This window comes from Symphodus melops, assembly GCF_947650265.1.
Source record: "Symphodus melops genome assembly, chromosome: 13".
Lineage (NCBI taxonomy): Eukaryota > Metazoa > Chordata > Actinopteri > Labriformes > Labridae > Symphodus > Symphodus melops.
Window position 1 is genome coordinate 20722253 of NC_136703.1, and position 22770 is coordinate 20745022.

At 40.9% G+C, this 22770-nt stretch overlaps 1 protein-coding gene across 3 annotated transcripts in view; it reads left to right on the plus strand.

Annotated features, from left to right (window-relative positions):
- scube3 (signal peptide, CUB domain, EGF-like 3) overlaps window positions 1–22770 on the plus strand; it is a 75380-nt gene that overhangs the window by 34910 nt on the left and 17700 nt on the right. Inside the window, exons 5-8 of one of the 3 annotated variants that reach the window (XM_079358599.1) lie at window positions 7534–7680; window positions 9336–9452; window positions 14390–14437; window positions 21031–21147. In XM_079358599.1, the coding sequence (XP_079214725.1) occupies window positions 7534–7680; window positions 9336–9452; window positions 14390–14437; window positions 21031–21147 (429 nt within the window). Of the gene's footprint in view, window positions 1–7533; window positions 7681–9335; window positions 9453–14364; window positions 14438–21030; window positions 21148–22770 lie in introns of all 3 variants that reach the window. The other 2 variants (XM_079358598.1, XM_079358600.1) reach the window with 2 other exon arrangements.

Consider the following 22770-nt stretch of genomic DNA (forward strand, 5'->3'; position numbering starts at 1 on the left):
GAGCCTGTGCCAATTAGGCAGCAGGGGTCTGCCAGCCTCTCAGCTAATGACAAGGCTGCTGCTGGCCTGTCTCTTATTAGACCCTGCCCCTGCCCCCCTGAGCAGGAATAACTCCGGCCAAACGAAGGCTCTGTCGTCAGGCTGGACAAAAAGTAACAGTTCATTTATTCTCCCCAAACATTTCCACTAGTCAAGAAATAAAGGCTTTGAAATCCCAGCCAAGGTGCTTAGCGGTTGATAGGAATGCCATTTAGGTCAAGAAGAGTTCTACTTCTTTGAATTTGATTTATTGTCTTTCTTATATAGGGGGATAACAGGGACACACTATATGTGCCTGAGACTGGATCCAGCACATTTGAATCCTGGAATTTCAAGCCTCAGTCAAGCCACACATCCATAATTTTAGTCCTGTGCATTTCAGGGTATCCGGTAGGGCAATTACCTTAAGTGTGCACTGATGGCCTGTTATGTAAGTCACATATTGTTACTTTTGCATTCACTCATACTGTCTCAGGGAGCTGTTTAACATGATCATGTGATTTGAATTGGAATCATTAGCTCCATAGAATTTCTTGTGAGACAGTTTAAAGCAGAGGTGTAGCTTTAAATTATAGAAACTAGAAGCGGAGTCCTCTGAATTTGATTTCCTGTCACCCTGCCAATCTATTGGGAAGAAGGTGGCTGACGTGAAATGCTGCAACAAACAGGAAATGAGCTGGCACTGAAGTACTTCTGGTTCCTTTTGGCTTAGAGTTCAGAAGTTTTTAAAAGAGTTAAAGTTAAATTCCTAAAAGAAGGTATTTGTATAACACCAAGAGAATTTAAAGTTTTGTTCCTCATCCCTAATTATTAGAGTTATAATATCCAAGCTCAAATGCCATCTTGCTCATGGGGCACTGGTAGCCTAGTGTTTTGTGTGCGAGCCCTATGAACACAGGTTATAGCCTTCCAAACGGGTTTGACATTTGCCCCTTTTCATTTTGTCACTTCCCACTCTCTATCTCTCTCCCTCTCACAATTATCTGACTCTATCCACTGGCCTTTTTATAAATTTGCGCATAATACCCCCCCCCCCCCCCCCCCAAACATTACTAAGGATATAGATACATATTACGCTTCGCGTGTCAATATCGTAAATGTTTATATTCCAAAGTTACTTATTTGAAACTTCAATTGGCTTCTTGTTGAGGTAACCAGAGCTACTCTGACATTGCTGGTTGGTGTCCAAAAATACCATTCCTGCAGCTCTCTGTTGTGTGAAAAGCTGTGGGATAAGAGCATGGACTGAAGTTTGAACCAGCTTGATGATTACTGTGCTGTTTACAAGGCTTATTGCACAGAAGAGTTTTGGTAATGTGAGCCTAGAGAGGCTTCGCTGTCACTGCTCACTGCTGGAAGACATCAGTTAATAGGCCACTGCAGTCCAATCTCAAAAGTGCACAAACACAAACAGATCTTCATATATAAACAGAACAGGAGGTTTACAGTGACAAAGGAGGTTTATCCTTCAAAATAAATCGTGTATCTCTTTATTGCAAATGTTTGAACCAGACATTTTTTACTTTAATCATTTAGTTATTTTTCAAGAAACCAGTCCCGCAAAAAGGAACCCTGTTTTTTAATTTTTTTTCAGTCACCTGACTGTGGATGTAATCATCACTCTTTTTCTCTACAGTAGTCCATGTCTTTCCAGGAAATGTTTACTTTGTCAGTGGGAGCTCTTCCTGTGTTTACAACTTTCATTTGCTTCCCCAAGGGGTTGTTACCCCTCGTGCGGCCAATCTCTTCTCTGTCTCCGGCCCTCTTCCTTTCCGATTCAAATATGAACACAATGGATGCGATGGACATGCACACTCCTGCATGTGTGCAAGAAAACCCAACGGAGTCATATTCAATTGAATCCTGCTGGAGGCACATTCAGAGATGCTCCATTATGACATTTAGATGCAGACTGTGGCATGTTGACTGAAGGATGTGTGTTTTGTGTGCCGGCCAGAGCTGCAGCAGTGTGAGGAATTTTCCAATAAACGTGATCAAATCTATAATAAATGGTCCCATCATATTCTCAGTTAGTTTTGCTCTCCAGCCATGACATTCCTTCAGAATGAAATCTAGCACATGCTCTGTTTTATTTTCTTTTATTCTTATAAGGATGGAGTAATTTTCTTTTCTGCAATCTGATATCCATCAAACAAACTGTTGTAAATTCAGATTTAATTAAGTAATGTAACGCTTGTTTCTATTTTCAAATAAATCATCAACTGTATGAATATTGATATTTGTGGGCTTTTATGTTTGTTGGTGAGCTTAGCTGTGCTGTGTGGTTACTTGCTGGGCAGAAGCCGACATGGTTCTTACATGTTCCCCCCGTTGCTTCTCAGCAGGCTGGCCTGCCTGTCTGTCTGTGCATTGGCCACAGCACTGTTTTTACAAGTGTAGAAGTCACTGCTCCATTGCTCTGCAGCCCAACCGTATAACCAGGCTCTTTTCCTATTCTTGGGAAGTGGAGCAAAGGGAACGCCTCGTGCTCCCTTTGCTACCTATTAAGTCTCTCCTGTCTGTCCAGAAGCAGAAGCAGAGGCGAGGACATAACTTTTTTTTTCTTTCTTCCATTTCTCTGCTTCTCCGCTTCCGTGATTATCTTCCATCATCTTCCTTCTTTGTCCAGACTTTACCAAACCCTGTACGCCCACCGTCTTCACCCCCATCCTTGAACAAATATACACCAGTGGCTTGGACTTTAGCAAACGCTGGCTGCCTTGCCACTAAATTCTCCGCAGCTCATTTCAGACGGGCATCCCTTTTGGTCGTGGGTTTGTTGAAGGCCATCTCTAAGCTGGCCAGCCCTGCATGCTGCTGCGGATTGCCCGAGTGCCAGTGGGGTTTTTCCACTAACACTTGGCTCTCATGGCTTTAACCAGAGGGCCAGACTGAGCTCTGTATAGACAGATGCCTTCTTTAGCTGCCTCTCCCCTTTTGATTTTGGAAAGAATGCGGTTAATAACACGCAGTGTCTCATATCTTTTGTATGTCTTTTATTAAAGGAAGCTCTGCTGTGCTTAGCTCGCTGTGTTGCCTCCTCTTTTGGGACCATACCCGTCTCCTTAGGGACTGCACAGTGAGGTGACCTTCATAGAACAGAAGGAGGAGTGAAGGGGCGAGTGGTTTGTCCCCAGCAGGTGCTGCACAACTGTCTCTGACACAGATGGGCGGGTGAACAAGAGTGACACGAATGTGCATGCAGCCTGCATACATTATGCAAATACAAATGTGTGCCAATGCATACATATACATTTCTCAAATTATACACTTTTACACAATACACACATTTTTATACCATTACACAGAGAACTGTAGGAATCCAGAGTAATTTAAAAGGCATTTTATTGGATTATTAACTGTATTTTTTTCATTAAATTCTCCTTTAGAGTATGCATGCTTCACTTTGTAAGTGATGGAAATGTGTCTCTTTGATTGGAGCATATGTTCACTAAATGGGCTTTTTTCAGCCTCTGGAGCACAATATTCTCATAAAAGTTGTATATTAAGCACTTTGGCAGAGATATGTATCCATCCAGAAACCTCTCTGCTGTCTTTTCCATTCTCCTGTTGTTTATGCTTTCAGTGGCTCCTCTCTCTCTGAGCTAGTGAGTGAAGTGAGCAGCCTCAACTAGGCCTTTGGGAGACCGAGAAAATCAGCACTCACACAAACAGTAGCGCTTGGATGGATTCTCTCTGCTCTCTATGAACCGAGTCTGTCGAGAAAGAGTTACTTCCTTGACCGGCTCGCTGTCCCGACGCTCCGTCTGACCATCTGTGTCGCAGCTCAGCCCAAAAACCAATCCAGTCCAACTTGTTTCACATTCTCTCTTTTTTTTTTTTTTTCATGCGCTGACATTTTTATCCTCCTATTAAAACTTTTAAGGGGCCATTATCTAAGAGGAAGGAATGCTGCTTTAATAGTGTGGTGGCTCCATGCTTAGGCCCCTTCTTTTCAGTTTGCAACCAACCAACCAACCACCACCAGCTAGCTGCTTAACGTTCTCCAGCCAGTGCAGAGCCAAAGAGGGGACCGTCTCCCCTCTGAGACGAATGACATTAGCTCAGCGTGGACCGTGAGCCCTCCTTTCACTGCCCCGAGCACTCAGAGCAGACTATAAACCCTTGGCATGCCTTCCACTACTTCAGCCCCATTGTTTCACTCTCTCCACTACATGGTTTTCAGGTTTAAGAGAGCTTGCAGCGCTGCGGTGAAGAACTTGTGGCCTCCTTGGATCTTTTGTTCGAGGATCATAGGTTTCGGCATCTTGGCGAGAAAACCCATGTCAACTTTTCTTTTGCATAGTTTCCTAATGTCAAGTAAAAGCACATACCCATACGGTTTAAAGTAACTGTTATTAGCTTCTTCTTAAGTCATACATAGCCTGAAGCTGCTTGATGTTACGAATGAAACTATTTTTTTCATGAATGAGATGTTTTTCTGAGAGGACAGGTCTCAGTCGATGTCTGAAAGGGTGGTGAGAGCTGCTTTGGTTTTGAGAGTTTCAACAAACAACTTCTTCATTTGTAGCTTATTAGCTTAGGATTTAAAATGGCATACCATTGAGTCAATGAGTTGTTTCAGCTGCAATCTGCACACAGTTTTCTGTTTAAACTGACCTGACCGGGATCTCATTCAGTAAATCCACATACCTTTTCTATTTTGTTTCTGTTGCCCTCTCACTCATTAAGTGACGGACAAAAAAAGTTGATCCAGCTTCAAAGATCAACAAATGATATACTGGTTTCACCCCAAGGATCATTCTTTCCTTTGATTTTCTTTGTGTTTAAAAAGTTCTCCTCTAAATATTTAACATTTATTACTTCAACACACTCATGGTGTTTTCAATTTGATTCCATTTTTGTTCGTTGGAACTCAGTTTAATTTTGTCACATGTATTAAAAGGTAGATTCAATGCAGAGAGATGCATTTATACCCGACGCCCTCTCATCCCTAGATCTAATAGAAATACAGATGACACATAAACGGGAGAAGTAGCAGCAGAAATAATTAAAGCACATGTTTAAAAATGTGAACTTTTTCTTTGACATACATTTTTTAGCTTCTGGCAATAGAAAACTGTTGGTGTCAGATGCAGAGGTCACTCCCTGTCTGAGGACGATAAAGCAGAGGGAACATTCCCCCACTTGTTTCCTTGTTTCATTGTAATATTTTCTTTTTACCACATGTGCAGTATTCTAATGACGCCTGTATTAAAGCCATATTCACTCTTGTTAATACCTCGGTTCCTACGGTTCCACCCGTTGGACTCGTGTTCTCATGCTATAAAGTGCTCTGTGATAGTTTTATTTTTATAACGGGTTATATTTTATGGGTCAGCAGTTTGTTTTAGGGAATCACGGCACATATGATCTATAGTTTTTTTTTTTTTTTAAAAAGGTCTCTCCTTTACTTTTCCATCCACCTCCCTTATGAAAGGACGTTTTTCTTTCTGCGCCCCATCATTTAGTAACGATAAGAACTGGAGCCAGTTAGAGAGAACAGCACATGGTGGATGATAGTTCGGCCTGGAGAAAAGGGCCATTGTGTCAACACTTTAGCTTTTATTGGTCCGCGGAGAGATGAAGGCCCAGGTTTTGGCACGACATGTTATTGATGGATTGGTCTGTAGCATTTGGGATGTGGGGCTGAATAATAATAAAGGGGGAGTGAAGTGAGTTTAGGGATGCATAATACAACCTTAGGAAGCAATCTTGAGCCTTTTGGGGTTTCTTAGTTGGAAATTCAATCCTCTGTTAAGTTCATAAACGTCTGTTTCTTGCTCTGGCGCCCTCCGTGGACACGAAGTGAAGGAAAGGGACCACTGAATTCCACCTCCTACTTAAAAAATCCACATGACTCGCTGTGAAATTTGCAGCACTTTACAGCTTCTGCTCATTCATGGTCACTTCAGTCAGTCCTGCCGTGCCTTTTCCCCCCCCCTCTTTCTTGCCTTCAGAGCAGAAGCACTGGCCATGTTTGCTCAGCGTTAAGCCTTTGTGTGGTGTGGATGGCTACCGCTGCAGTTAGCGTCGGATCGCTCGTCCTGTCTGCATGAACGACAGGCGCTCGGGCAGGAAAGTCTGAGAGGATTGTGTGACCTTGTGACACTTGCTGACAGACTTAAAGTGATGGAAAGTATTTAACCAGGAGGTCAGAATTGTCTGTCAAACTGGCGTTGTCAGCTCCTTGAAGGAAAGACAACTCAGAATAGATTTCTGCCGTGAGTGAAAAAAAATACATTGGGGGCAGGTTGAGTTCTTGGCAAAACATGTGGAAAACAAGAGGGCACTGTTAGGGGAGGCTATGATGGAGGGAATTACAGCACATGATGAATAAGTAATTAAGGATAGAATAATGTGAAAACACAGTTTCTGTCAAGCTGAGATTTGTGTTCCTTAAAGTAGCCCTGAAGGCAGGAAGATAGGAAACATACGACAGCAGTCAAGACTCCAACACTACGTCTTGACTTTAGGGAAAGAGTAAGCAAGGTTATAAGAGCTTTACTATGTGTTGGCATTTCCACACACATATGCAAATAGTTAAATTTAAATTGCACAAAAAAAAAGTTGGCTAATTAAGAAAGTTAGACCTCTAAACACCCTTCAGTTCGATGGCAGATTTAATGAGACGTTAATGGAGACGTCTCCGTGCTCACTGCCTCCCCGTTCACCAAAAGAGAAGGAAGAGGAGAGAGATGTGTTTGGTTTTTAATGAGCCGGAGAGCATGGGGTTCGCCACTTCGTCTGCAGCCGCGGCAAGGTTTCACAACGAATAAGTCAAATATCAGTTTTTCCCCGCAAAAGCAGAGGTGTTAATACAGTGCCGCTGAGCAAAGAAGAGGCAGCACTGCTTCGGTTTAGTGTAATAATTTATAACGCACAAAGGGCGCTCAATGCATGCAAGGTTTCTGTTCTACCTCTTCATCAAGCATTTATACATCACACAGAAATTATGCATTTGTCTGCCATGTTTGGTGAAACGTTAAATTATGAAAGGCCTTTTTTTTCTTCTTCGATCATATCTTCATTTTGTTGCGTGAACATAGATGACTCATAAAAATGCCCCCTTTTAAACTGCAGCTGAGTTTTCGTCTCGAGAGTTCCTCCTCTCTTCTCTTTTCTTTTCTTTTCTTTATGGGGGATTACCTCAATTAAAATTACAGGTCTAGGGGATCAGCTCCTGCTGGGAGTTTTATCCTTTTTGTCGGCAGCCTCCTTTTTTTTTTTTAATAGCCTGAGCAGAGTGAGCATGTTCAAACAAGCGCTTGAATCTTTGTTAAAAGGTACTGGGCATGTCAGTCACCGTCAGTAGGCATGGATGTGAGTCAGGGCCAGGATGCGTGACAGGCATTTGAACATTTTTAATCATCTTACCAGCTCTCTACTTTAACCCTTTTTACTGAATGGGCTTTTAGTTTAAGGAACGCCTGTGATCTACGTGGCAGTTTAAGAGATAAACCTTCCCTCCTGATGTCGCTGCTTTCTTTCCAGGACAAATCGAAGGTTCAAAGGAGGGACCCACCTGCATGGACAAGAATCACGGCTGTGCTCACATCTGCAGAGAATCACAGAAGGGTGGCATCTCCTGCGAGTGTCGACCTGGGTTCCAGCTCACCCGTAACATGAAGGACTGCAAATGTAAGTCGTGTCATCCTCAAGCACGGTTCCCTCTCTGTCAATGACACATCCCCCCCCCCCCCCCCCCTCCCCCCCCCCCCCCCCCCCCCCACACACACACACACACACACACACACACAACCAGGGACACAACAAATGGGAGGATTTATAGGCTCCTTATGAAAGGTTATCGGGGCAAAACCTGCCAATAATGGATAATTACACTCATTCCACAAATACCTTCCAACAGATCTGAAGCTGCAATCTGACATTTACGTTACACTACAAGGCCGTGACTAATCTCCTGAACAGTCCTCGTAAAGAAAAACATGTTTATCAAACAAGGAGCGATCATTTACACAACCAGGGCAAGTGTGGAGGTTACTCGAAGGGGACTGCTCTGATGGACAGCGCACACTTCCTGTTGCTGTGCAACCGAGATCATCCTGTCAGAGCTGGGGCCAGGGCTGATGGGGATTTGTCTGTGTTTGGATAAGGATTGGAGAAGTGTTATTCTATAGTTTTTCTGTGACAGCCCAGGAAAAGGGCAAAAAGGCGCAGGGATGGTAGGGTGCAGACAGGATGGCGGTGGAAGGCTCGTGCTCTTTTTCACTCTGTCATCACAGGTGTGTTAAAAGTGCCGAGGTCAATGCTCACTTTGCTCGCAAGCACATACATTTGTTTGCACTGAAAGACACACATGAACACACATGCTGACAAGAACCCTACTCTACTGGCTTTTATAATCAACTGACACGTTTTTTTGCGCCGTTTGCATAAGAAATTATAAAAACACATTTATTTTTTTTGCCCCTCCTGCAGAATAATAAAGCTTTATAATTAATTCTGTAGCTCGTTGGTTTCTCTCCAGTCCAGAGTAAATTACAGTGAGTGAGCTGATAACAGTTTGAAAATATGACCTCTCACTTCCTCGACGTAGTAATGAAAAAAATAATTTGATTAGCACTTGTACACCATTTGAAGTGGTGAAAATGTAAATTCAGTTATGCCCTTCTCACAATGTTACAATGTCAGCAGACGTTTTTGTCCCGTTGTGACGAGATGAAAATAAAGGCTTCATGTTGAAATAGAGAGGCAGACAGACATGGCACATACAGCATGAAGACAGGGTGTAAGCACAAAGTCATCATTCTTAATATCCTCATCAAAATCCAAAACGTTATTTATATAATCGTCATCAATATCATTTAGTACACTGTGTTCATATAGGATCTGTAGCTTTTTCTTAAAGGTGGACTGGGACTCTTCGACAACTCACCAGGAGACACATTATCGTGCACAGATTTGGACCCGTAACCCATTAAGCATATTTTTGCAGTTCAAACAACCTTTTCTACTAACACATTGGTGTACATCTGCAGCAATGTGGATCTCTTTTCATCTTTTTAAGTCGGTCTTTTTTTTTTTTTTTGACATGACAAGCTCTGCAAGCTCTATGAAGGAGGACGTCATGAAGCCCGAATTAAGCCAGAAACATAAACTTCCAATGATTCGGAGGAGGCGTGTATATCCACTTGGGGATTTTAAATGTTCTAGCCGGGTCTTTTTTTGAGTCATTTCATTCTTGACAACTCTGACAGTAAAAGCATAAAAATTCTCAAGGATGTGAAATATCCTGTGTGTCGTGTTTGTATTAACTATGTGCTCTTTGATAGTGACATGTAACTACGGTAACGGTGGTTGCCAGCATATCTGCGAGGAGACAGACCATGGCCCCAAGTGTTCGTGCCACATGAAGTTTGTCCTGCACAGCGATGGAAAGACTTGTGTAGGTGAGTCATCTCATCCAGATACCGAGGGCAAAGAAATAATCGCTTTCCAATGACAAAATGTAGAACCAACAAATTAACTTGGCGCCCAATTTCCTCCAGCCAATTTAATTAATGTTTGAAATTAGTTTTATAGTGTTCAAAGTTGGACCACAGGCCTTGTTACAGTAGCTGAAAGCCTTGAACTGTGACATACAAGGACAAAAGGCTACCGACCATCCACTGTGCTTTCCTCTCTGCCGCTGCTGCTGCTCCAATAACCTCTCAGTTCCTGCACCTGCTTTGGCTTCTCCTCGTCCTTGTCCTCCTCCACTTCTTCACTTGACACTGTGCGTCAGCTCTCACTGTTCCTCTCCGTCTGTCAGCCGTGCAGTCATTCGCAAACCTCCTATTAAAGCCTGGGTCAATTCCTCTGCTGCTTCCCGATGGGGATTTACTCACAAACACCTGACACCCTAACCTTCCACTGACGTTTCTCAGTGTTTGCCTCAGTTGACTTAAGTTGAGTAAAAATCATTTAGCTACCCAACCGTATTAAGGGCGTAGTGAAGGGCATCAGATTGAAACTGGAGACACAATAGAGTCAGAGTTCAGGTCTCAATAAACTAGATTGCGTTTAGCTATGCAGAATTTAACAATTCATTTTTATCCGTTTGGCCTCTCAATTGGTCAAGTGTTCATTTTAAACTGACCAGTATTGCAAACAGGCCTTTATTTATTTTTTTATACACGTGTTTAATCAATTTGTCATTTTATAGTTCCTGTATACAGAACAAACCCATTATAACCACTCAAGCATGCACTTTGCTGTGTTGGGAATCTGTTTTTATACTGTGGGCTTCAGTGAGTTGAACGGGACATATTTTCTTTGTCAGTTATAGAATTAGAAGCTGAAACTTGCTTTAAGTGGTTGTTGAGTCTGAAGAGTTTGGTTTGCATAGTGGCTGATTAGCTCAGTGTTTTTGGATCCCCTCGATTACTGTGGTCCTGATGAGAGCCAGACCCGTGTCAAAGACTGGTCAGCCAACCTGTCATTGTTGACGTACCCTGCCAGGCCAGAGGGATGCCACAAAACTGACCGCAACCAAAGTATATGTCTTAGCCTGTCCCGTACATTTGGTGTGCCAGATTAGAAAACAGTCAGCCAGTTAAAACCTCTGATTTCCCCCCTTTAGAGTCTGGGGTTACAGAGGTGGAGCGAGGGCTGCTCTGCGGTCGACACTGGGGCGCTCTGTCTCCCAGACACTCTATTAGTTAATAAAACCTCAATAAAACAAGCGATCTGCCAAATGAAACACTGACGGGGGAGTGAGTGACAGGAATGTTGGAAGACCTTCAGTAAAAGCCCTGCCACTGTGCACCAGGACTGTAAATGTGTCGGGTTTCCACCATAAGAAAATATTTGAAAGTAATTCAAGCTGTAACATATCTGTTATTTTTTATGACACTTAGCTGCACAAGTGTACTCTGATTTTACAAGTTGTCCCCAGATTAAAGCAATATTCTAATACGTGCGGTAATTTTTTTTTTTTTATAGTTTTGGATTAATATGACTCAACAGCCTAAGCCTGCTTTTAAGGAAGACTACCGGCTTCACATGGAAACGAGAACTCTGACTTGAAAATTGTATCACTTTAAAATAGTTTGAAATGTCATAAGATAGATAAACATGGCTCGCTGGGTTTATTTTGATACACTACCAGCACATGAACCAGCAAGGCACATAGTGATGATTACTTCTCGGTAATCACATTTGGGATAATTAATGATGTATACAGTGTACCGGGTATCCATAGCAACAACACAGAGTGAAAATGCATCCCAGTTTAGGCTCACGGTTATATGGAAACATTTCTGATTCATTGAGTCAGTGGCTTTCTCGTTAGTCGTGTGGGCTCTTTCAACCTGCAGTGTTTTCAATGTTAAACCATCTTGAGGGGTTTTTCAATGCATTCTGTCTTTTTCTTTAATTTGTTGGTGTCTTTCCTCATGTTGGCTGGGTCGTACAACTTGTATTAACACTACGCTGGTGGTGTTGGTTCTTCATCTTTCCTCTCTTACCTTGTGGTTACCTTGCAAACTGTCAGTGGGGATTTTCATCTAGTAAGGCTTGTTCTAGTTCATTCATTCACAAAAGCACACACACACACTTCCAAAGATAATCATTCATTTGTAAAGCCAGATTGAAAAAATAAATCTGGTTTATTTGTGCAAAAATGTCTTTGTATCGAGTACTTTCAGATACCAGAGAGAAGTAGCTATCATGTGGGAGCGTTCACGCTGTTAGCACAGCAAATCATAAACATTCACAAATAGCAGGCAGATGCAGACATGCTCAGGAGTTCAATCATCTGAAGAGTTGGCCACACTATGCCACATACACACACACACACACACACACACACACACATTCACATACACACATACAGCCGCACAAAGATGGAGAGAAGGAGATGCGTTTTATTATACAAACAGAAATCTATACAAACAACCACACAAACATACAGTACATATCCTGCATGCATGCATCACATGCATGTAAATGCATATGACATGACATAAACACACTCTCATTTCGGGTGGTCTACTCATTCATGCTCATGCGTTCAGATAAATCTCACAGTCCCATTGCTCTGAGAATGGTTATTTCTGGAAACTGCATGTTGGTATCAGGAAATGTTGGGCAGTGGCAGTCGATACGGTGCATGCTCTGTGGTGCTTACTCTTTATCGTCCGTGTTCAACATCTGCTTCCTCATCTAGCACCTTAAAAGTGCTCGAGCCTCATGCAGTAAGTAACTATGCTTTAGTTACAGGGACTGTAACTAAAATAATGTTCTTGTAACTGAAGTAGTGCTAGGATCATAACATGGTAGTTATTGGTGCAATTGAAAAATGGTCTCATAAAAGGCCTTTTTTATTGCTGTGCTAAAAGGTTAAAACTCTTCTCCCAGCCTGGTTCAAAACTGAGTGTGTGCCATGTTATTTTCTAAAGCAACACTTTGGGCAAATGGGATTTACTTGACACATTTGGCTCATAGAATTTGATGAATTAAAAGCAAATCACTTAAAAGTTATCACTTGACACAAATTATAGGTAAAAACAAAAAAGTACACCAATGCTTCCTGAAAGTTTTTTTTTTAATAATTGACAGCACTTAAAATTTAAAGACTTGACAAAACAGCCCTTTTCATTTAATTTCAGCATTAATTCTGAAATGATCCGAACGTTGAAAGGCACCATAAAGCACAGACGGGACTCTGGCTGTCTCTGTCTCTCAGCTTGCAGCACTAACCACCACTCGCTCTGTCTGTCAAGACTCACAGCGCTCATACTAACTAGCAAGAGCCTGATCTCGCAATACACAAGCAACACAACTGCACTTAGTTTGCAATGTGTGGACTGTTTATACAGTATGCATGACTGCATGTTAAGAGGTAACACCTTTTCCCTTGAGATGTCACACTTTCAATTTTCAACAAGGACCTGTAAACATCATTCATCAATAATTTGTTAGGAACTGGAAAACAATCCCAGCTGTTTGCTCAGCTGATACCAGTAAGAGTTGTTTTTATTTTCTTTCCAAAAAACATGATGTCATTCTCGTGTCATTATTTCCTCCTGTGGGCATAAACATAAAGATTTGTTTAAAGATTTGTTTAATTTGGAAGAGAGGACCCTCTTCATTCATGATCCACCCTATTCCAAGCCCACTTATACCTGGCAATAATTAAATTAGAATTGTTCTGAAACAGTATCTTTGCAAGTTAGCAGTATGCTACAAGTGTCTTCTTTTTTTGCAGTTTTGTAGAAATAAATAATGTGCACATTAGAATATAGAAACATGATGAATACCTCTTATAGATTGCCTACAAGAGGTGTAAATAGTCCCTTAGCCAATGCGGAAATGCTTTTAAACTGCACTCTATGTAATGGCTAACAGGGCGTCTCTACAGGTTGAAAACAGAAGTCTGATTTGTATGAAACCAGCGAAATTATTTGATGATGAATGACATGAATTTTCAGGATTGGATCTTTAAGCATTTTAAGGATGGTCCCAATTACAGTGAAGTTAACATTAAAGTTCAATTTGCCTGAAGCAATGGCTTCAATGTTGGCGTTCATGTGTTTGTAGCCTATCTTTTAGATCCAGTCTTCTGGTCAATCTGAGATGGTAAATATGTCAAACATATTGACTGTCTATAAAGATGGACAACATGTTCAATTCCTCCTGTTGTACAAAAGTGAAGCTAAAATACGCCCTTGACAAGTGCTCATATTGCTCATCTGGATAGTCTGCTTAGTCAGTATTAGTTAGAACTGGATTATTAACATCATGCCGCTTTGGCTAATCGAATCATACATTTAACTTGAAGCAGAGATTCACAGTTTAAGTTTTCGTTACTCTTCCTCTGTCCCATTTATTAACATAGAGTAGGTGGGTTTGTGGCCAATCAGTAAACAGAGCTCGCTTTGAGGGAGATGTTTTGTTTGTTGTCTTCTTATAGTTTATGGTAAAACATGACGCCTGTAAAGTTTCTATGCAGTCTATATTTAATGCTATGTACTAGATATTGTGACAGAAACAGGGCTATCTGAGCAAGTGGCTACAAAAAGCTGCTGCAACTAATTTAGCTTGGTGTTAGCCAAAATACTGTAGACTTCAGGGACAGGTTGTGCTGTTAGTGCATATACCAACAGTCAAGCTAAACATAAAAATATCAACATTGCCTTGGTAGAGGATACAGTTATATACTGTATATATGTATTTTTAGACTTGAAATTATATCATTTTTTATCATTTTTCTCTCCAAAATCACAGAGAAAATGGAAGACATTGTTAGCGTTCTGCTAACTTATGAATGGTACACACAACTCAAGTAGTGTTTTTATAATGTATGTGTGTGTGTGTGTGGGTGTGCGTGTGCGTGTGCATGCAGGGGAGAGGAGTGTCCAGTCCCAGGCAGCCCCACAGCTGTTCCCCAATGGTAAATATGTGTTCCTCTGACTCCTCTCTCTGGGGTCTGTGGGTGTGGGGAGTAAAGGAAGCTAACTTGGCATACTCAGATCAGGCCCTTCCCCTTCCCACAAGGGCATCATCCTTCTGACCCCTGACCACTGACCCGACCCCCTGTCTGCCTCTTCCTTCTGCGAATGCCCTCTCAATAACAACCACTGCTGTGTCACACCACATCTTTTGAAAACTCAGCTGAGATCAGGGGACCTCTGATCATCAAAACCAACATTATACAAAGAGAAGTACTGACTCTGATATGGTATATGAGTGTTCTTGTCAAAAATCATCTTGTAGTCATCTTTAGAATAATAGAAATAAGTGAATTAACACAACTAGTACTATTTTCAGGTAATTCATGAATTTAATGCTTATTTTGCTGCTTTGAAAAAGAGATTTGATGAATAAGGGACTTCTGTTTTTATTAGTATTTATTATGATTTTATTATTAATATGATTATATAATTGTTACTATGTACTTTATTATTCCAAGTTTGTTATTGCGAGACATGTTGTTCTCATGCAAAGGCCAGAAATACACTTGTGCACTACTGCATGTCACATTAATGGTAGGATGTCAGTGCGAGGGGACTGTCTGTAGGGGGCGCCCCATGAACTGTTGGGGTTCCAGCAACCAGATCATTTACTTCAACAGGACCTGTACTACTTTTGATGGATTTTCTAAATGATCTACTAGCTCAGACATAGTTCTCTCCCCACTTCCCCAATGGAAAAAAAAGTCCATTGATCTACTGAATAAGGATCTGTTAACAAAAGGGAAAGAAGCCTCTGTCCAAAATTCAAGACGTCATCCAATTAAATGTGAAAGCTTTTAAGAGGCAGACTTTGGTTGTTGTTTTGTTTTCGAAAAAACGAGCATGTTCTGTTTCACTCCGCCACAGTGTTCCAAAATGTCATCATCACAGACTATTAACCTTTTATTATGCCCATGATTAAACAGTGCTTCATACAAAAGAATCCCTCTAAACTAGCCTTTTATGCACATTTGGTATTTCGTCATTAAATGGTAAAAGAAAATCAATTAAGGATCAATAAAGGGCAAAACACCCATCTTGTCCCAGTCCTGTTTCTTCTTCTATTCTGTAGCCAAATTCATTTGTTTTACTTTATTTGCAGTAAAGTGATCGCACAGAACTTTAAAGATGAAAAAAATAAAAATAAAAAGCCTTTATGAAGTTTTAAAGCAAGGCAAACAAACTGGGTTACAACAGATGTGCAGCAGCATAATCAGCCTTCTTCAGAGTGTCATCTTCAGCACACAATCAGCTACTTAAATACAAACCAGACAAATAGGATCACCTGAGCCGGAGTTGATTGAGCTCACAGGTGTGAATGAGGGTCAAATAACCCCCATACACATGTAAAAACAGGAAAAGATGGAATTCAAAATAGGAGGAAAAATGTAGATAAACAACTACAAGGACTGAAGCCAGTTTCTTCATTTAACCCTGGATATACTGAGACTTTCATTTGATATAAAAGGTAATAATGGTTTTGGTCGGTTACAAAAATAGTTTCTAAACCTTCAACCATTAAACAATTTGGATTGCTGTTGTTTGACCTTAGAAATGCCTGGCCATGGAGCTTTTCTGATGGCATACTTGTGCTCAGAGACTCTGTCGTTTCATTGTTTATCTGGCCAATGTTAAAGCAACAACAGGCGCAAGATAAGAAATACACAACAAATGTGGTATTGCAGTTCAAACGTTTTGATGTCACACACCTTGTTAAAGTCACTGAGTTGTTTGAATTCCTTCATGTTGGCACATTGGCTGCAAAGGCTACATTTACAGAGCCAGGGATATACAAGACTATCCCTTAGAGTAGACGCATAACACACACACAGTACAAAGAAAGAAACATGTTTTTAATGTGTTTTTACATTGAGATAATGTTACTGATGTTATCCGACCAAACTTCAGAAATGAGAGTATTTTAGTAATTATGGCAAAAATGAAGATGAATAAATGTTCTCATACATTTGTGAGTACTTTTTTGAAGGCTGATACATCAAAGAGTTGATGGTTAAATTATACAATCCAGGAGAGTTGGGAGGGGGGGGCTGTTCTCAGGGGTGTATTGTTCAAGGTAGGAATTAAAACACGAAGTGTTTTAAGTCATTACTACTGTATGTACATTGACTTTGCTACATGCTTTATTAAAACAATCTGACCTATTTTAGGATTTTGTGTCCTAGTTCCATTTTTTCTCTCTCTCAGAAATAGAATATAAGGAGCGAGAGACGTGTTTTGTAATGCCTTAATCAGTTTTCATCCCCGCTGATTTACTATGTTGCTGTTACCTACTGTAAGCAACTTCTTTTTTCTTTTTCTTTTTTTTGTTTACTTTCACAGTTGTCTCCGTGGAAAACGTTAACAAATTCTCAGAGCTTTTATATTTTGTTTTTGTTTTTTTGTAATTGAGAAAGAATTCACCTCTGAGCTTTAGATCACGATTTTGTCTGATAACATCTGTACTTTCTGAATAACCAGCTGCATGTTTGCTTCTTGGGCAAGAAAAAGTTTTACGATAGTTAAATAGCCCAGGGAATTGCCAGAATTTTGTCCACTTTCCTGTTAACGTCATCATAAAGGGATAATGTCAAGTGTGTCACCATTTCTTCTTTCCTGACACTGATTCTGATACCAGAATATGTCGGCCGATACAGAGTACCAGTCTGATTTCAATAAGAGAAAAAATGTGCTTATCAACTGTGGCCTACATCGTTAACCCTACAACATCAGCCCTCTACCCCTAAAAACTAAATCCTTGCATAAAGAGTGTTCATAACATTTAATATAAATAGCAGATTTAGACTGTTCTCTTTCACCAAAATCAATCCACCAATAATCAAAAACTTGGCAATAGCCACTTCCGCAGTGTGGTGCTGGTTGGCCAAGTGGTTGGGTCAGGTACCACATGTGCAGAGTCTGTAGTCCTTGGGGTAGACGGCCTGCAGGTTGTTCCCCACTCTCTCTCTTTCCAAGTCTCAAAACTATCCAGTCTCTTGTCCGCTGAAATAAATCAGAAAAAGCCCCAAAATAGATGTCAAAAGGGAAAAACAGGAAAGTTGGCTATTTGAGTTCACACAAGCAGAACTTTTTGGGAGTTGCATGTGTACATGCCATGGGCTATATTGAGTAAAGTCATGGAGGTGCTGGCAGGCCTTTTAAATCTGCAGTGTCAGAACAGTGCAACCTGCTGGCTGGACCAACAGGTTATAGAGCAGTGACAAGCGCCCGGTTCCTTGCCAATCCAGTACTACATTATTTTAAGGCTACTACCTCTCGATCATCCCTAACCCATAATATCGGCTCATTCTAGCATGCTTGCATGAATAAATACAAAATGTATCTGTTTCTGTTGCATTTCTGAGCTACTCTTACAGACAGGCTGCTTTAAGGTTCTCGACATGAGTTCTTATGAGAGTCAAATGCTCTAAATCCTTTGCTGCTGTTAAAAGATTATTTTCACTGTCTGCACCTCTCTGTATGAGACATAATCTGTTGAGGCTCCGAATTTTACCAAACACGTCATATCGGAGAAAATTCACTGAAGTCTGCCCACTCTTAGTTACTGTAATTGCGGGTCCCAACCTGGTGCACTGTAGGCTGCTGCTGGTGTGCATCCAAAACACACAAACCCACACACATACCAGAGCATGTGTGTCTCTCCCCCGTCTTCACAAAACCATAATGTCAGAAGTATTTCTTTGCTCTCTTAACACATGATCATTACAGTTTGGTGAGATGGCTGCCTGACTAAGCGTTTTGGAGGCAAGTCCTGACACTGTCTTATCATCTCGTCTGCCAACTGTCTCTGCTCACACTTTGCAATTATATTATAGAACACTCAGTGCTGCTCTCTGAAGCCTGGGTTGGGACTTAGGTATTAACTGGAAGCCCCCACCTATGCCTAATACTCCTTAAAAAGCTGTCATTATCCTGCAAAGGATCAGAGACGGATTCACTGCCAACAACAGAAAAGTAGCTTTATTGTGGAACCACCGTAAAGAGAAGGATTTCAACACTGAATGTAATGTAACCGAGCATGTGTAACTTTTACTCTTAAAAGTGGGAATTATGGAACTGTTAAAAACTTCAATGAAATGTTACAGTAGAGAGGGACATTTGTTGAGGAAAATGTCAACTCTTAACTTTCTGCTTGTTTTTGCTTTCTGGCGTCTGATACTTTAGGAAATCAACCAGATAAAAAGTGTACTGCCATTTAAATGTTAAAATCAGAAACTGACGGTAAGACAGTATAGCGTGGCCAGAAATGGTGTAATGTTGTCGCACTTTCATTTTCTGGCTATTAGCTGAACTGTTCTGAACCCATATACTAAGAACCACAGGAAGAAAGTAAGAACTACAGAAAGAATTTAATATGAGATAAAGAAAGAAAGAGAGAAAATAGATGTTTACCTGAGAACTTTAAAGGAATGTAGAACACAGCTCTCACTATCTTGGAGTTCAAATGTAGCCTCTTCTGAATGTTATTTCTAATTTAGCATAGAATTACGCACTCCTGACATTTAAGATGTCGCATGAATTGAGATAATTCCAACATAGGGATAAATTACAATTTAAATCTTGCAACTTGCTCATAGTCTGCTTTAACAGTGTCGTAGTTCAGTCACCAAACCTAGTTGAGTCCAAGTAGTCCAAATTATTGCTGTTAAAACCAAAGGTTGTCGATGAAAGTCAACATGGAAAAATTAAGAGGAACTTTCCATAAATTGGAGAGAAAAAAGAAAAAAGAGAGAACAGGAGTTAGTCTCAGGACTCTGGCAGAAATAATGATGATGGCCACTAGTTGGAGGACCCCCCTCAATTGAGTTTTCCCTAAGGCCCCAACAGACTCTCCACTCACTGCATCTGCTGCAACCAACATTGACCCCAGGCGGACCCCGGAAAGAGTAGCTGTGGCCAAGTGACGAGGATAAAAGGATCCAGATAAACAATAAACAGCAATAAACAATGACTTAACTTAAGTAGCAAACTAACTAAATTAGTTTAACTTGTTCCAACAAAGGGATTAGTGTGACTCAAACTTAAGATAGAACTTACTCATACCTGCTGCAACAAGCCACAGAAAATGAAGCAAACTATGAAACATTGGTTACTATATATCTGTTCGGGTGTAAAGGTTCATGTGACCTGGGACAAACCCATTCTCTTAGCTGTAACTAGTCTTTGTTTACTTTGATATTACTGAGCCTTTTTTTTTTTTTCAAGAAGTGTTTATCTTATTTCTTCTCCCCCCCAGTATATTAATGCATCATGTTCTGCCTTTAGCAACAACATTTACAGAGCATTCGGAGCTGTTGTCTATAAAAGGCCATAAAAAGTATGATTACATCACTGTTAGAACCTGTTTTGCTTTGATGCCTAATTGCAGTCTACAGTTGAGTTTTTTTATATTTTTCATTTTGACAAAGCTTCAGAAAGTTTAATCATGGCTGCTACAGGCAGAGCAGATTTAGATTTCAGTGAAGAGGATTAGGTGTTTCCCCAAAGGGATCCTTGTGCAGCTGTATTTCTTCTTTAGTGCCACGTGTGAGCTGCCACCTCCGTATCAGTGTGAAGTCTTTGAGCTCAACTGTGCTTTGGCCTTTTTTTTTTTTTTTAGAAAAGGTGCCAGCCGACATCCTTCAGCCCATTACAGAGGTGATGAGCTGTGAGGATGGCCGGCCGCCTTATACAAAGTTAAAGTGATTGTTGCAGATGAAAGAGGTGTTTTTTTCTTTTTTCTTTTTTTTTTTTTGCCCTCAAGTGTGTGAGGATTTCTGTAAAGCTGTGAAAAACTATTATGGCACACACAGCTCCCCTCTTACAGCATGTGAGAAGACATTTCACCTGCTCTGTTGCTTCAAATGAAAACCACTGTGAAATGTGTCACTGTCTACGGAAGAAACCTTAGCTATCCTGTTCTGACTGACTACCTTCCTTCTTTCAAATCAGCACCAACACTGAGGCCGGGTTGCTAAAATTGCTTTCCCCCCCCCTAAAAAGACCTGAGGTTTTTGTCCAAACCAAGTAAAAATGGGGGCGTTGTTCACATCTGTCTGGAAGTCAAACCTGTGCACTCAAGACGGATGCCTGACAGTGGGACTTCTGTCGACCAAAGAGAAGCAAACATGCACACGCGCTGTACTTTTACACACACATTTGCACACAGGAAAAAAAAAACCATGTGAACCCCTGTTTTAGGCTGTGTTGGTTGTAATATGTCATTTTCACGACCCTTTCATTCACCAGTGTTTTTTCAGTTTTCTCCATGTGCCTCCCATCCACCTGCTGTAATTATGCCCCTTTTCTTATCTTGTCTCCTTTTCTTTCCCATGTACAACTAATGAAAACCTACTCTGCTTCTTTCCCTCACACAAAAAGAAGAAATATTATAGTGTGCCTTCTTTTTATTTATTTTTTTATTTTTAGTCTTAACACCTGTTTGCATGTACGCCGTTTCAATGAGGAGAAATAAGTAGAACAACATCATATCCATGATGTATTTTTCTGACTGCGAGTGCTTGTTTCCCTGCAGAGACCTGTGCAGTGAACAATGGCGGCTGTGATAGCACATGTCATGATTCAGTGACAGGAGTCCGCTGCAGCTGTCCTGTTGGCTTCACTCTGCAGCCAGACCGAAAGACCTGCAAAGGTAAAGCATCATCATTCAAACCACACCTGTCCAACCGTCACAAAAATAATCTCCCCCTTGTCGTGTAGCCAGGCACATTGGAGTTCCTTTCTCTGCCTGGAGCTCACAGGAATTATCAAGTTATTTACAATCCCCACCTTCTCTGTTAGCTCCTTGACTGTTGGATTTTTTTCTGTATATGCTATGCAATCATTGTTTTTCACCCGAAAGTCCTCTTCCTATGTCTGAATCCATACTGGTGCCACCAATGTAACACGACTCGCTTCTTTTCTGCTGCATATTGTGAGTAATAATTTGTCAAAGCACCAGTTGTCTTGACAGTTTTTCCCCTAAATTACCATCATCCACTTCTCTGAGTGTTTGCAGAGGCTTCTCAACTCAAGCAACCTGCATACCGCAGAAAGTTTTCAAGTCTAATAAAATCAATTCTTAACTTTCAGGTAAAACCTGATAATTATGTGTATCAGAGAACAAAGGCCTAGCTGACAGTCGGTTAGAAGACAATGTTTTTGAGCGAATGAGGGCAATCTGTTTTTGCCAGAAAAGCGAGGATAGAAATCTATGAGCCTTCCACAGCTTGTAATAGCACAAAAACAATTCTAATAAAAGTACATTGTCTTCTGTTAGTTTGGTTTGAGAGGAAACAAAGGAGAAAACAAACCCAGGCAGCTCTGGCACAAGAAGACAGAGGCTTGCTGCAGGCCACACACTTCTAAAGAACGGAGACAAAGATGGAGTAAGGAAGGGACATATTATATTCCATTTCTGATCTATTTATTTCAACCAGATGATGAAGAGTCCCTCAAGAGATGGACGCCTCATTTGGTAAGATGATTCTGAATTAATCAGAGCCGCTGCCAGACTTGCAAAAAGAGACCACCAAAAGCCCAGATGAACACATGATATATCGATTGGTTATTGTCTTCAGGAATAAAGAGCATAATATTGCAAGGGAAATGGACAAAGATGATTCAGAGGCTGGACTGCCAGGAGGCTTCACTGTGTGAGAGCTGCATCCCATTACTGCCACACGCAAACCGATTTTAGACTCCGTTAGGGCCAGTAAGAAAGCAACTGCCTTTGTTCCTCCTTTTTTTTGTCAAACATAATAAACCTCATGAACTTAAAACAAAACTGCTATTAAAATTATTTTATATCATTTAGGATCAAATCAGTACTTATATGTGAAGGATTGCTTATCCTCAGAGAATTCCACCCGCTCTTCAGTTCCTCTTTCGCTCTTCAGTTGCTCTTTCAGCCTATTGTTTTGATCTCCCCATCCCAAAGTGTACCCGTATGATTCAGTGTTGTTTTCAGCCACCACCACGCAGCTCTACAAATCCTGCTGAAGTGCTTTATGTGAGCTACTAGTTTGTAAATCTAGTGCACAAATTAACAGCTGAAAAAGCACGTTTTGGGGATTTTTTTCCGTTAGATTTGAATGAGGAGACTGTTTGCTGCAGCACCTAAGGTAATCTTTCCGACTGGTTGGAGCTGAAAATCTTAAAGCTTTTCAGATGTCACTGGCGCTCTTTTCAAACTATATGATATTCCCTATATTTGTTTCTACTACAGATCGTGCCCTGCACCCACATGCAGTACACCCTGCTCCTTTTCTAGACA